The sequence below is a fragment of the Solanum lycopersicum genome, chromosome 1 (assembly GCF_036512215.1).
Source record: "Solanum lycopersicum chromosome 1, SLM_r2.1".
NCBI classification, from domain to species: domain Eukaryota; kingdom Viridiplantae; phylum Streptophyta; class Magnoliopsida; order Solanales; family Solanaceae; genus Solanum; species Solanum lycopersicum.
Genome location: NC_090800.1, coordinates 86,537,038 through 86,549,576, shown reverse-complemented (window position 1 = coordinate 86,549,576; position 12,539 = coordinate 86,537,038). Strand labels below are relative to the sequence as shown.

General features: G+C 32.0%; 3 protein-coding genes across 18 annotated transcripts; 1 reads left to right on the top strand and 2 right to left on the bottom strand.

Annotated features, from left to right (window-relative positions):
- The first annotated feature begins 430 nt into the window (after nt 1-430).
- On the top strand, nt 431-4,054 carry LOC101253134 (uncharacterized). Its single transcript, XM_004230272.5, has 3 exons — nt 431-912; nt 998-1,146; nt 3,760-4,054. The coding sequence occupies exons 1-3, from the start codon at nt 804-806 to the stop codon at nt 3,835-3,837; spliced, it is 336 nt and encodes a 111-aa protein (XP_004230320.1). The 5' UTR covers nt 431-803; the 3' UTR covers nt 3,838-4,054.
- A 231-nt stretch (nt 4,055-4,285) lies between these two features.
- On the bottom strand, nt 4,286-8,187 carry LOC101252823 (uncharacterized). 16 transcript variants are annotated; one of them, XR_738665.4, is made up of 5 exons: nt 8,017-8,187; nt 6,489-7,069; nt 5,142-5,197; nt 4,830-4,862; nt 4,286-4,739 (listed from the first exon to the last, which is right to left on the bottom strand). XR_738665.4 is itself a non-coding variant. In XM_010315324.4 (4 exons), the coding sequence occupies exons 2-3, from the start codon at nt 7,033-7,035 to the stop codon at nt 5,175-5,177; spliced, it is 570 nt and encodes a 189-aa protein (XP_010313626.1). In that variant the 5' UTR covers nt 7,036-7,069; nt 8,017-8,185; the 3' UTR covers nt 4,286-4,862; nt 5,142-5,174. The 16 variants fall into 16 exon arrangements, 7 of the variants coding, with proteins under 7 accessions (XP_010313626.1, XP_010313636.1, XP_069145006.1 ...); XR_002026487.3 differs by having other exon boundaries at nt 4,830-4,924; nt 8,017-8,185; XR_011211610.1 differs by having other exon boundaries at nt 4,286-4,552; nt 4,830-4,924; nt 8,017-8,185.
- Nucleotides 8,188-10,772: 2,585 nt separating this feature from the next.
- LOC101248249 (3'-5' exonuclease-like) lies at nt 10,773-11,810 on the bottom strand. Its single transcript, XM_004231250.4, has one exon. It carries the CDS (start codon nt 11,503-11,505, stop codon nt 10,897-10,899), a length of 609 nt encoding a protein of 202 aa, XP_004231298.1. The 5' UTR covers nt 11,506-11,810; the 3' UTR covers nt 10,773-10,896.
- Between the last annotated feature and the right edge of the window lie 729 nt (nt 11,811-12,539).

The window sequence follows — 12,539 nt, the reverse complement described above, 5'->3', positions numbered from 1 at the left end:
AACTAAGGAATGAAAGAAAAAAACAAAATAAGATAAGAAAGTCAAATAATTATAATTAAAAAAGTCAAAAAATAATTTATATATGAAAAAAATAAAATATAGTGTGAACTTTGATAGAAGAATCACATATACCCCTAAATATATATATTTTTTTAAATTACAAGTAATAAATATAAATTTAAAACTAATTTTTTAATCGTTAAACGAAGGGTATATATATGAGTCATTTTGTAACGGCAGGGGTATATGTGAGCTGTTTGTATAACGGTAAGGACATACATGAACCACTTTTATAACGAGCAGACTGTTTTCCCTCGTGTAAATCTCACTTGCCACTCTCACATGCAAGCCAAAGAGTAGCAAGCAAATTTCAGATAGCGACAAGCAAGATTTATATAAATTAGATGCTTACAACTTATACAAGTCAAATGCTATGAAGCGCAAGTAAGAAAACTATAACCGTAGAAGCTAATATAGTACTTACTATGTTTGCTATTTCTGAAATTTGCTCTTATGTTTTATTTATTTTATTATTATTGAAGTAATTGAGAAAAAAATGTGTTAATACATTTTGGGAAGTGCACGTGGCCAAAGTGCTTAAGTTGGGATCAAATCCTGTATTTTTTTTACACATTATGGATTATATTGATCAAAAGGTTATACATAAAGGATAAAAACAAACAAAGCCAATAGATTAGGGACTATTTCGATCATTTTCTCATCTTTGCGTAATTGTGTGAGGGTTTTGTTCAGAACCGTCAGGAAGTAGCCGGAGAAGCTCTCAATTCACAGGAAGCTCAACAATGGCGTGGAGGCAAATTCTATTGTCCAACAGAAGATTACTTTCAGTACCTTCAAACTCTGTGACATCTGGGTTCGCTAGCTTTTCTTCCAAATCCAATCCTTACATAGGTAATTTCAATTTAAATTTGATAAAGAATTGATTTTTATTTTGAAACTCATAATTTTGGAATGATAAGAAAGATGGTGGGTGCAGTGAAGGTGGGGATTCCAGAGTTTTTGAATGGAGTAGGGAAGGGGGTAGAGACGCACGTTGAGAAACTTGAATCAGAGATTGGAGATTTCTCGAAGCTTCTTGTTACTCGAACTCTTAAGCTCAAGAAACTTGGCATCCCGTGTAAACATGTCAGTATTTATCCCCTTACCTTTTAATTTGTTTCATTTTTGTCCAATATTTCTTCTGAAAAGGTAACTGCTTTCCAGCTTTGAAGTAATTCTTCATAACCAAAGGGATTAGATCTGTGTGGGTGTTTCCTCTGTCAAGATGAAAAAACACATATCTGATGGTTAATTCTAGGTAGTGTCTAGTTACACCATTGTAATAAAAACTCGATAGATGTGATGATGAATAATGTTAAGAATCATTGGTTAAGCCTTTGAAAGAGTTGATACTGGGAGCGTTTTTATTTTTTCCATTCGTTTCTTTCTGGCACTGGATATTGTTAAGCTAGTGGGGATTGTCTAGCTTTGAAATTGCATATGCATTGCAGTAGGTGGAAAATCTTACAATTCGACACGATTCTATAGAGTAAAAACATCCAGTTGTCAGCACTAACAAGAGAAACAGAAGTGCTCCAAAGATATATCGGAGACAAAAAGCCTCCCAGTGACCTATAGGAACAGATTTTCCTTCCTCTTAAATGCTTTGCTAACGAAATGCCTTGATTGGTTTTGAAGCATACCTTTAATCTCCCAGTCTCTACGTCGAGAGACTTTAATAACCATATCATGTCAGAAAAAGTGGGAGGTGTTTCAACCTATACCCCGAAATCTATATTTCTATAGCATCCATATGAGCCCTGAAATACATACTTCCCATGTTCCTCCTCCTGAATTTCCATGCTAGAAGCACCTTTCTTTCTGTGCCTAACATCATACTATGGGTATGCTCCACAACACATATCATAATCTGTATGCAATAAGACAGTGAAGTGATTGTCATCCTCTCCTGCTTTCTTGCACCTTAAGCACCATATTATGTGGATTATCCTTCTCCTTAAGCTTTACAGTGTTTAGACGGATCCCCCTGCTCTGCTGTTCAGATAAAAGAGGAAATCGTCCTTGTGCTCCAAGAATCCATATTGAGAAGGAAACTGCCTGCACTCCCTTTCCGACAATCTGCTGTAAGAAGATTTACAATGTGAAAATGCCAGTCTTCTGCTCTCTCCATATCCAATGTGTCTCTCTATTTATGAGATATCACATTCCAAGCATCTTTGCGATGAAATCACGCATATATAGAGTGGTGTAATGAATCTGGGCCTAAAAGTTTCACGTTTGATAGCGTCAATAGGCCTACATTTTTCTTTATCTAGAAAAGACCTACTTTCTTTTGCCAGTCTGAAGAAAGAGATAGTACTGAAGTCCTTTTTATCTAAGGAAATAATGGATACTTTTAAGTGTCTATCAAAGATGTTTTGTGATTAGATTGTTGGTTACAAGAATGATTCAAGATTACGAAGTATGATCAACATTAGGACCCAGCAAGCACATCCAATTTTGGTTAGTAAGTTAGTGCATCCAAATGTTAATCGACATAAAAATTCTTTTTAAGCTCTAAAATCTATTATATGATTTAGTGGGTAACTATGCTCTTCTGTGAAAAATCTTTAAAAAAAAAAAAATGAAGCTCTCCATGGAGAAGTTTGACCCCTCCTAACTTTACCTGAAAAACATTTTGTAGTTGGCTGTCCATCATAGCCGAGTATGAGATATTACGGGGGAAGGACATAAGTTGTGTTATTGGTGTGCTTGAAGCCTTAAACATGTATTTTAAATGATGTAATGTGATTAAAGATGATGTCTGATGCAAGTTATCCTATTGAAGTGATCAATTAGTCTGTTTTGTTAGGTTAGTACATTTGGAAGTTTACTCTCCGAACTGCAAAGTTAATTTATCGGGTCTCAGTGTATTATCATTATGCACAGAATGGATTTTGGGATTCAGGTGAGGACAGCTGAAACTGATTCCTACATTTTTAAAATCGCTAGGGAAATAGGTGGTACTGGAAGATGGTATGGGGAAGAGAGGCTGAGTTTTTTTATTTACTTTTTACAATCTTTGGGTATTCCCAAACGAATACTTTCAAGTTGGTATAAAGAACATGACTGCAATCATAGAGAATGAATAACAATTGATCACTTTTTGGACTGTCCGACAAATGGAACGGTAAGTGTAGAAAAATTAGCTTTTTGGGTCTAATTGCCCCATGAATATGAAGATTGAAGGTGTCTTTAAGGAATAACATTAACTGACGACAAAGCCACATCAGGACTCCAGGACTCTTGATTGACAATACGAGAGATTTTTTCTGACCGAGACCAAAACATCATTAAGCTGCAACCAAAGTGAAAATTTTGCTGATCGGATCAAGTCTGCTATTTCGCAGTGACCAATTTAACAGTTTCTAGTCTTTAGTACAGTAATCTTTTTGTTGGAGTATCAATGTGAACAGTTCCAAAGTCTTCACCAAAGTGTAACTGTAGGAAATGATTGGACAGGTGCATAGAAGTTGGAACTTGGAACTAGTTTCTATATGCAATCATAAAAAAATGAGGAGAATAGCGAAGCATAGTTGTATGTTTTTCTATTTTCTGATAAGTAACACGCCATAGTGGTCTATGCTTTGTTCGACTTATCATGCCGCAGTTGTTTGAATTACAACCATCAATTCTTTGTGCTATGTTTTTGCTTGCATCCATAAGCCTCTTTTGACTCTTTGCTTTTGCTGTTTGCAGAGGAAGCTGATACTGAAGTACACTCACAAATATAGGCTGGGACTTTGGAGGCCCAGAGCTGAGCCTGTGAAAGCTTAATTAATTCATTATGTTGGTGGTATTTCTCATGAAGAAAAACTTTCTGCTATGATGCTCATGTTTTGTACTAGGATGGAAATTTCATAAGGGGATTCTTCTACCTGTTTGGAACCGTCTTTTGATCAGTAAAGTAAGAATTAGGCATTTGCATTGTATGAATATACATCAATAACTAATTGCCCTCTTTATTTTCTTTCTATTGATTATTATTTGTGAAGTGCATACATCTCATATTATCATTTTTTTTTATATGTAAGCTCGATATATAAAGGCTAGCTTTGTTACAAGAGTAAACCATATATAGTAGTGCTGCAAAAATTGAAGATTTCTCTCGTGCGGTGTTTGACTGAACTTTTTTCTGCTGGAAAATCTTTTCACCTGCTATAGAAACAAAAGCTTTGGGTTTGATAATATCTGACCTCAGTCGGATCACATAGAGGAAAGGTGCTATGCATAAGTGAAGGGCTAACATAACCAAAACACTAGGAAGGTGCACATCTCAAATTAAGATACAGTAGTCGTGTCGAGGCCCAGGCGCATGTAATCAGGGTATCTTTTTCTAGCTACTCAAGAGCACCTACAAATATCAGGAACCCTCAACAAAATCCATAGTAATTGTTACATTTCTATGCAATAAGCAGACACTATTAGCCAAAAGATTCAAAACTTGTGCGAGTCAGTTCCCCCGTTAATTCCAAACCCACAATCCTTGGATCTGCAAAAAGTGGGCAGTTAGTAAATCATCAGACCTGCTCCTCTTGTGCTGATATCATTGTTTCCCCTCGAATCATTTCACCCTGCTGTCTTTTTCTTGGGCCGGGGGAAGATTCGAGGATAAGACAGCACACTTGTGAGTTACACTTTAAAATCTACCAGCAAGACTTTCGTAAAGGCACTTTAATCTGAAACATAATATGTATAGTAAAATGATTGAGCGTGCTTCCTTCTTGTTGAAAGTGACAAGTAACCCTAGGTTAGCAATTTTGACTTACAGTTAAGCAGTTGGTTGTTGCATGGTAAAATTCCTGTGTGTATATGAAGGAAAACAAAGGAAGCTAACGTCATGATCCAGTAGTTGTTTAAGTGCCTAATAAACAATGCATCTCTTAAGAAATTTGTGAAAGCTAGTTTCTATTTCAATACATAAATAAACACACGACCGACATTTCTGTACAGAAGATGGAAGGAAAAGAGATAAATTACGGGGATTGGAATCTCCAGTTACTCCCTCTAAAACTGTTTGAGATGCCATATCATAAACCAGTCGAACAGAGAAGTTAAAAAGAAGTTGTATGTGAACCTACCCTCTGAATTTAAAGGCGACATACACACTGGTGTCATACACGAGAGCCCAAAACACCTGTAACATAAGAAAACATAATCATGATTCACTTCATTGAGAATAAAATCCATTTAAGGGAGCATAACAGAAAAGTATACAACATTGTACATTTGACAAGTAACTAGTGCAACAGTATTTTTATTTTCCCCATCAATGTTGAGCCAAGCTCGTAGTAACTCCTCAGACAGTGTCTATGAATTTTTCCCCAATAACGATAGCAAATGTACTTAGAAATTAATCTTCTGCGTATTGAAATTTTCTTCTGTTGTTTGTATATAACACACATGTATTTCCACAAAGGAGAGGATATTAGTTTTGCAAAAGCAGACGAAGTTTAAGAAGTTTTTAACAGATAATGACCACTGTCAAGACATTATCAAATGACATATCCTTATAACAACTGTGATATATCTCTTGAAGTTCAGCTATGTCTAAGGAGAAATCTTTGAACAGACATTATCAAATGACATCTCACAACTTAGTCGTCACCTTATGATGCCTAACAGGATAATCAGAAACAACTTATTTAATGGCATCAACATATATGCAGCTACAATTGAAACACACTAGAAGTGAACCAATTCAACCAGCTTAAGATTTTCATGCATCCAGGAGAATGAAGAAAAGAAGTTTCAGTAAGCTTCTGACGTTATATGATTCAACCAGAGGAAGAGCAAATCTTAAGCTTGCAAATCAAGAGGTTTTGGCTCTTAATAATGACAGACTTAAATTGACTTCATGCATTTATTCGGAGCATTTTGAATAAGCAAGGACATATAGTTTTGTATAAAGGAAACTGCTGCAATCTAGAATTTTGATCTCTCCCTTTCTTCTTATTTGTTAAATCTCTTTAGAAACTCATCATGTTTTTTCTGGGTGTCCATTACCATTTCATATCACATTTACAGTTCTCATAAGGAAAGTTGAACAAGAATAGTGAAAAACAGAAGGGATGATAATCATCGAAGCTTCATTGAATTGCTCCAAATTAAATGGACTGTGTCCTTTAATCACACAGTATATATGTTTGAATTCAACAATCCCGCAAGAACTGAATACTGAAGTATTGGAACAAAAGCTGTGATCTTCATTTTCCCCAGTCATTTCAGTAGGTAAAGGAAAACTCAGATATATCTTCAAACTAACGGAATTGAAAACAAAAGAAATGAACTTATCCTGCTGACAAATTATACTTGTATTCAAAAGATCTCCATGATAACAAACTTTATGAAGAAGTTCATAAAGTAGTTCATACTTCCAATACTGCTGACAAATTAAAAGTTCAGATATCCTAGGATATGAAGCGTACCTTGAAATATAATAATCAAGAAGAACAGAATTGTGATCACCGTTGCTAATATATTCATCCTCGAAGATGAACCGCTCTCCTTTTTAATTTTCTTCAGTGCCTTCATTCTTTCTGTCCTTCTACGCTTCCATATAGCAAGCTCAGATATTTCCTTGACGAACTTTGCATCAGAGGCGTCCAGTGCTGGACCCTTTGGGGGTCTAGGTGGTTTAGCAGGCTTTGGCTTCCTTGATTTGTCGATATTCATTTTTTTGTCACCCAACTTTTCTATCTCTTCCTTCACTTTGTTTGACAAAATTTCTGTACGCCTAACAGATGATAGCTCATCAGCACTTAAACTTTTGTTATATGTACTTGAACCGTCTTGGTTCCTTACAGATCCATTGCACGATTGAACTCCACGAAACTCACTACCCGCTTTATACGACTCTCTATTAGAAATTTCACCAGTCAGATCATAGTTATAACTGCCATCTTCATCACTAGTTGTTCCCCCACTCTCTAAATCTACCTCGAAATCACTTTCCCTCGACTGTATATGATCCATAGCTAACCCAAAGTGTTTGTTGTCTATCTTTTAGCTGATAACAAAAACATAAATTTACAAACAAAGTTACTAAAAAGCTATGCCAGTGTAACTTATCATTCTCAAAAAAAAAGCTATGCCATGTACAACACATTTGTTCGCGTTTCGTGACATCAAAGACACTTGCAGCCATCCACAAACTAAAGACAATGGAAAAGCTAATCTGTTTTTTTCATTAAGCAAAAGACACCAAAACATTCAAATGAACACTTGCTTCTTTCCACTAAAATTATATTTACTTGAGCTAAAACGGCTATCCAAATTTAGACTAATAAAAAACATGATAACGCCTTCTACTCACGTTCGACAAACTTCAAAATAGATGTTGAAGAAACGCCATAATCAAGCACTCAATATAGTGTAGCTTTATAAAAGTACAACACCAATATACACACATATATAAAACAACATTCCCGGTGTAGTTCCACAAGTGGGGTCTGGGCGAGAGCAGATAGAGAGGACAAACCCTGGATTCAAGAAAATCACAAATACACATATATACAACTGCAGTTGATTTTAAAATTGCCAAAGCGAAGATAATGTAAATCACATGGAAGATTCGTTTCACCAACACAGACTACAGACATGGAAAATGACAAATCAAAAAATTCGAAAATAAGAGTGGTCCCTTTGCAGCTAGGAATTTAATAAAGCAAATTACACAAATAAGGATAGTATAAATGCACAAATTTCTCTTTTACGAATTTGGTCACAATACCTAATAGGGTTTCAATTTAAAATTATTTTATATTTCAAATAATCCAAAGAAATTAAATCCATTTTTCTTCAAACGCTATATTCGTAAAATTTAAAAGAAAAACCCAAACAGGAATAAAACGACCAAAGAGGGGAAATATGAGAAAACTGGAAATGGGCATGAATAAGAAAGAGATGAAACACATTCTTGAAAAGAAAAAAAAAAGATTTGTTTTACATACATACATCGAAGGGTAAGATTTGGCCATGGAAATGGTGAAGAGAAAGGGAACGAGGAAGGTTGTTTTGAAAGAGAAGTAAAATTAGGACAAGGTTTTGTAATAATAGTCAAAAAGAAGATTTGGAACATTCCCAACACTTGTAGATAATGTTAAACACCAATACCCATTTCTATGTGCGGTCTGTAGGACCGGACCCATCTTCTATATTATTTTTCCGTTCAACAAAATGTATAAGAATAAAATATAAATATTATTTTTATATTAAAAATAATAATTTTTGTAGAATTTGTATTTAAAAATATGTCATTTTGCTCGAAGTGGAATAAAATTGTTTGGGCTAATGAAATTGAGAAGATGTCTTGCATGATAAATAAAAACTAAAAATTTTATTTTTATAATAATGAAGGAGTAAAATGTGAAAATTAGTGTACATATTCTATGCAAAAAAGTTTTTTCCTAGATTTATTATCAGGAAATTGGATGGGTATTCACATATTCTGTGCAAAATAGGTGAAATTTTCAAGATTTAAACTGCTCCATTGCTGTTTTTACATGTATCATTGTTATAATTTGTTGGTTTAGTAGTATTTCCATTCAACTTCCATGGGAAGAGTTTCTCTATTGATTCCTCTCAGACTCTATCTATATCAATGATCGAAAAATAAAAAGTTGCTTGGTAAAGCAAGAATCTTTCTTTAACAAAAAAAACTTATTTTTTCATATTATCTAAAATTCTTTATCATTATAAAAATTACTTGTACATCATTTATGCGAGATATTAATATATATGCGATTTGGTGATTTAAAATCTAGACACGATGTATCATTTTACAAGATGTATCGCAATGTATTGAGACGTCAAGTCATGTAGTTAAAATAGAGACACAATGTATAGAAAATTGAGATATGATGTACAGAACATTTTGTAATATATCTGAAATAGACCAAATTCAAGGAATATTTGTTGTTTAGAACGGTACAACCACTTTGAGAGAGATGGAATGGTTATTCAGTAAAGGTTAGAGCTTACATAAATAACAGATGGAAAGAAAATAAAAGGAAAACAGGTTTATAACTTAATGTTATAAGCGTTGATACATTAATCTGATATGCAAGATTCATCAATTGTTAATTAAGATACATTATATTTTATATACGATACACTAATTTAAAGTATATTTTATATACGATACATAAATTTGATCAATGAGATACATAATTGCTTTATTCTAGCTACCTTATATTTCCTTTGTACATCTCAAATATCCATTATATTAAAAATTGTCGTCAAATAATATTTATTCTATTTGAAAAAATAATTTATCATTTTGTATTTTTACATGTTGTTCAAAATTTAATATTTTTGAACAATATCATTTTGTATTTTTACATATTGTTCAAAATTCAGGTTGTTTGATTTAACTTTTGAAGTTTATTGATAAATTGATTACTTAATTTACTATCAAGTTATCGATTAACCCATTAAAATAATCTCAAATCATTAAGAACTAATAATATGATAACTGAAAAAATCAAAATTCTTATCAAAATCGTCTTTTTTTAATTTGAGTTATCAATTCAATTTGATTTTGAATAACAGTCATAAAAGTCCATATAAATTAATATTTATACATTTTCAATCCTTTCATATGATTGTACTTGTTTACTATCATGATAATTCAAAATTTGATGCCCTAAATTGATAAATCAAAAAACAATATATCACATAATTTAACATTAAAATTAATATTAATCATATTGTTATTCTATTCATTTTTCTTCCGACCAAATATTAACTAATCTAGTAAGATCCTTACAAAAAAGAATAAGGTCGTTTAGTAAGAACGTTAACTTAACGTTTGAGTAAGTAAACAATAAATAGACGAACAAAATGATTTTTACTCAAAAAAATGCAAACATACTTACTTAAGTTAAGTCATTTTCTTTTGAGCTTTGCACTTCATTAACTTGTTTTTAATATTTGCCAAACATTTTCAGAAATGAAAAATTAACTTCCTCAAAAACAATACATAGATAAATAACAAATCAAAAGAAAATAAATGGAAAACAGGTTTGTAACCTTTTTCATTGCTTAATGTTAAATTCCGTGACTTGACGAAGGTTTGAAAATTGTCTGTATTTGAAAAATATGTTCTGTCAAATGAAATTTTTGCCAGAAAATGTAATTAATTTAAATAGTTATAGCTAAGATTTGCCCAATGTTTTCATATATAATTTTTAGTGCCAAAATACATTATTTTAAGATTAGTACATAGTCCTTTTGTTTCAAAGAGAAATGACACAAAGGATTTGATTATAGGTATGTAATACATGAACAAAAACAAGTAATATATGCAACATATAAAGTAAACATGTTATAACCCAAAAATTATCATATAATGAAAAGATATAAACAAATGTTCAAACAGTCACAATAGTTTAAACTTTAAAATGAAGTAATAATTTGATTACTAAATAGGGAAGAGACAGAAATTACACACTTATCATTTGTCCCTTATAAATTATTACTGACAAAAATCTCTTAAATGATACAATAATATAAGCGCTGATGTGTAAAAATAAAGGATTTTGAAAATTTTATAGAACTAATAGAGGATAATGGTAAAAAAAACTTAAAGGTGGGACTTCTGTCCGACTAAACAGGATATATATATGAGTAAATTGAAAAGATTTGATTAACAACTGTAAAAACAAAAAACTTCAACAAAGAGAAATATACTTAATAAAACATAACACAGGAACTACAATAATATCATTCCAGACGTCGCTGAAATAAACAAAAGCTTGAGACAAGACAACATACTAAATTTTTTTTAAAAAACACAACATAGTAAGCAACATATTAAAAGCACTTAAAACAAGTTCAATATTCCATAAGTAGCTTGTGGCCAATCTTGTAAGAAGCATAAGCATCAATACAAGCATATTCAACTTGTGCCTCACTAAGAACACTTGCCTCCCAATTGCTTTGACAAACATGATCTGGCTTAGTCATATAAAGACCAGAAATTGCACTAGCAAGATCCTTCAATCCTGGACGTGAAAATCGACCAGGCCACTTATTCATAGCAACATCACGAATATCTTCATGACTATTACAAACCAAACCATACTCGTTTTTCAGTTTAAGGATGTCCTCAGCAACCTCAACACCAACAAATACGAAATTAGGATTAGCCAAAAATTTCTTGAGAGATTGTGGGATTTCGTCCAAATAAAACAATTGGACTATGAGGCACGTGTTCGCAATGCAGAGTTGAAGTGTGGCTGATTTGTTGCTAAATGTGGGCTTCCATTCACTGTCTAAGCCCACAACTTTTTGCCTTCCAGAATACTTGGACAGCATTGCATTGGCCCATTCATTGGCAACAGCAGCTTTGTTAGTCACAGTGGTTTCAATTGTTTGTCCACCAAATTTAACGTTGTACTTTGAAGTGGTACCAGAACTAGAGCTACCATAGGATGAGTACATGTTTTATCAATTGATGGAATTTTGTTACACGGATCGTATGTCTATTTATAGCAGGGAAAATTCATTAGTTTGTTTTGGAAAACTAAGAAGTTTTTACTTGTTAATTAATTCAACTTCATGTTCAAGAGAATTAATGATTTTAAAGGATTTGTGAAGTTTTGTTTCATCTTTCAAGGAGAGTTTGTCTTTTAAAATCCTGATCCGTCCCCATAGGACGTTGGAAAATGAAAAATACCATGACCAAAGTTTGAAAGATTTAAATTTCATTTGGGATTTTAAATTATTGCAAAAAAAAAAAAGAAAAAAGATAGTTGTAGAGTCGATGCCATTTTGAGGATATTTAATACGATTTTTTTTATTATTATTCTTGATATGTCAAAAGCGTAAAAATAAAAAATTAATTTAAAAATAAGTGTAAAAGTAAAATGAACAAAGGAATATGATCAGCTTTAAATAAAAATATTAACCATACTTACTTTATCCTAGCTACCTTATATTTCCTTTGTACATCTCAAATATCCATTATATTAAAAATTGTCGTCAAATAATATTTATTCTATTTGAAAAAATAATTTAACATTTTGTATTTTTACATATTGTTCAAAATTTAATATTTTTTTAAAATATTAATTTAATATATTCATAAATTAATATAATAATATTACTCCTATTATTTATTATTACTTAAAGCATATGTCAAGTCAATAAAATATATTATTGTTGGATATTAACAATATTTTTCCTAGGCATAACAATTACATTAATAAATAAAATAACTATAAAACAATAACCTTTAAAGTTACTTAATATTGTTATCAAGATTCATTAAAAAGTTCTCGACCTAAACGGCTCTTTTCTTCCTAAATAATTAAAAGGAAAATATTAAAAAACAAAAATCCAGGTTGTTTGGTTTAACTTATGAAGTTTATTGATAAATTGATTATTTAATTTACTATTAAGTTATCGATTAACACATTAAAATAATCTCAAATCATTAAGAATTAATAATATGATAACTGAAAAAATCAAAATTC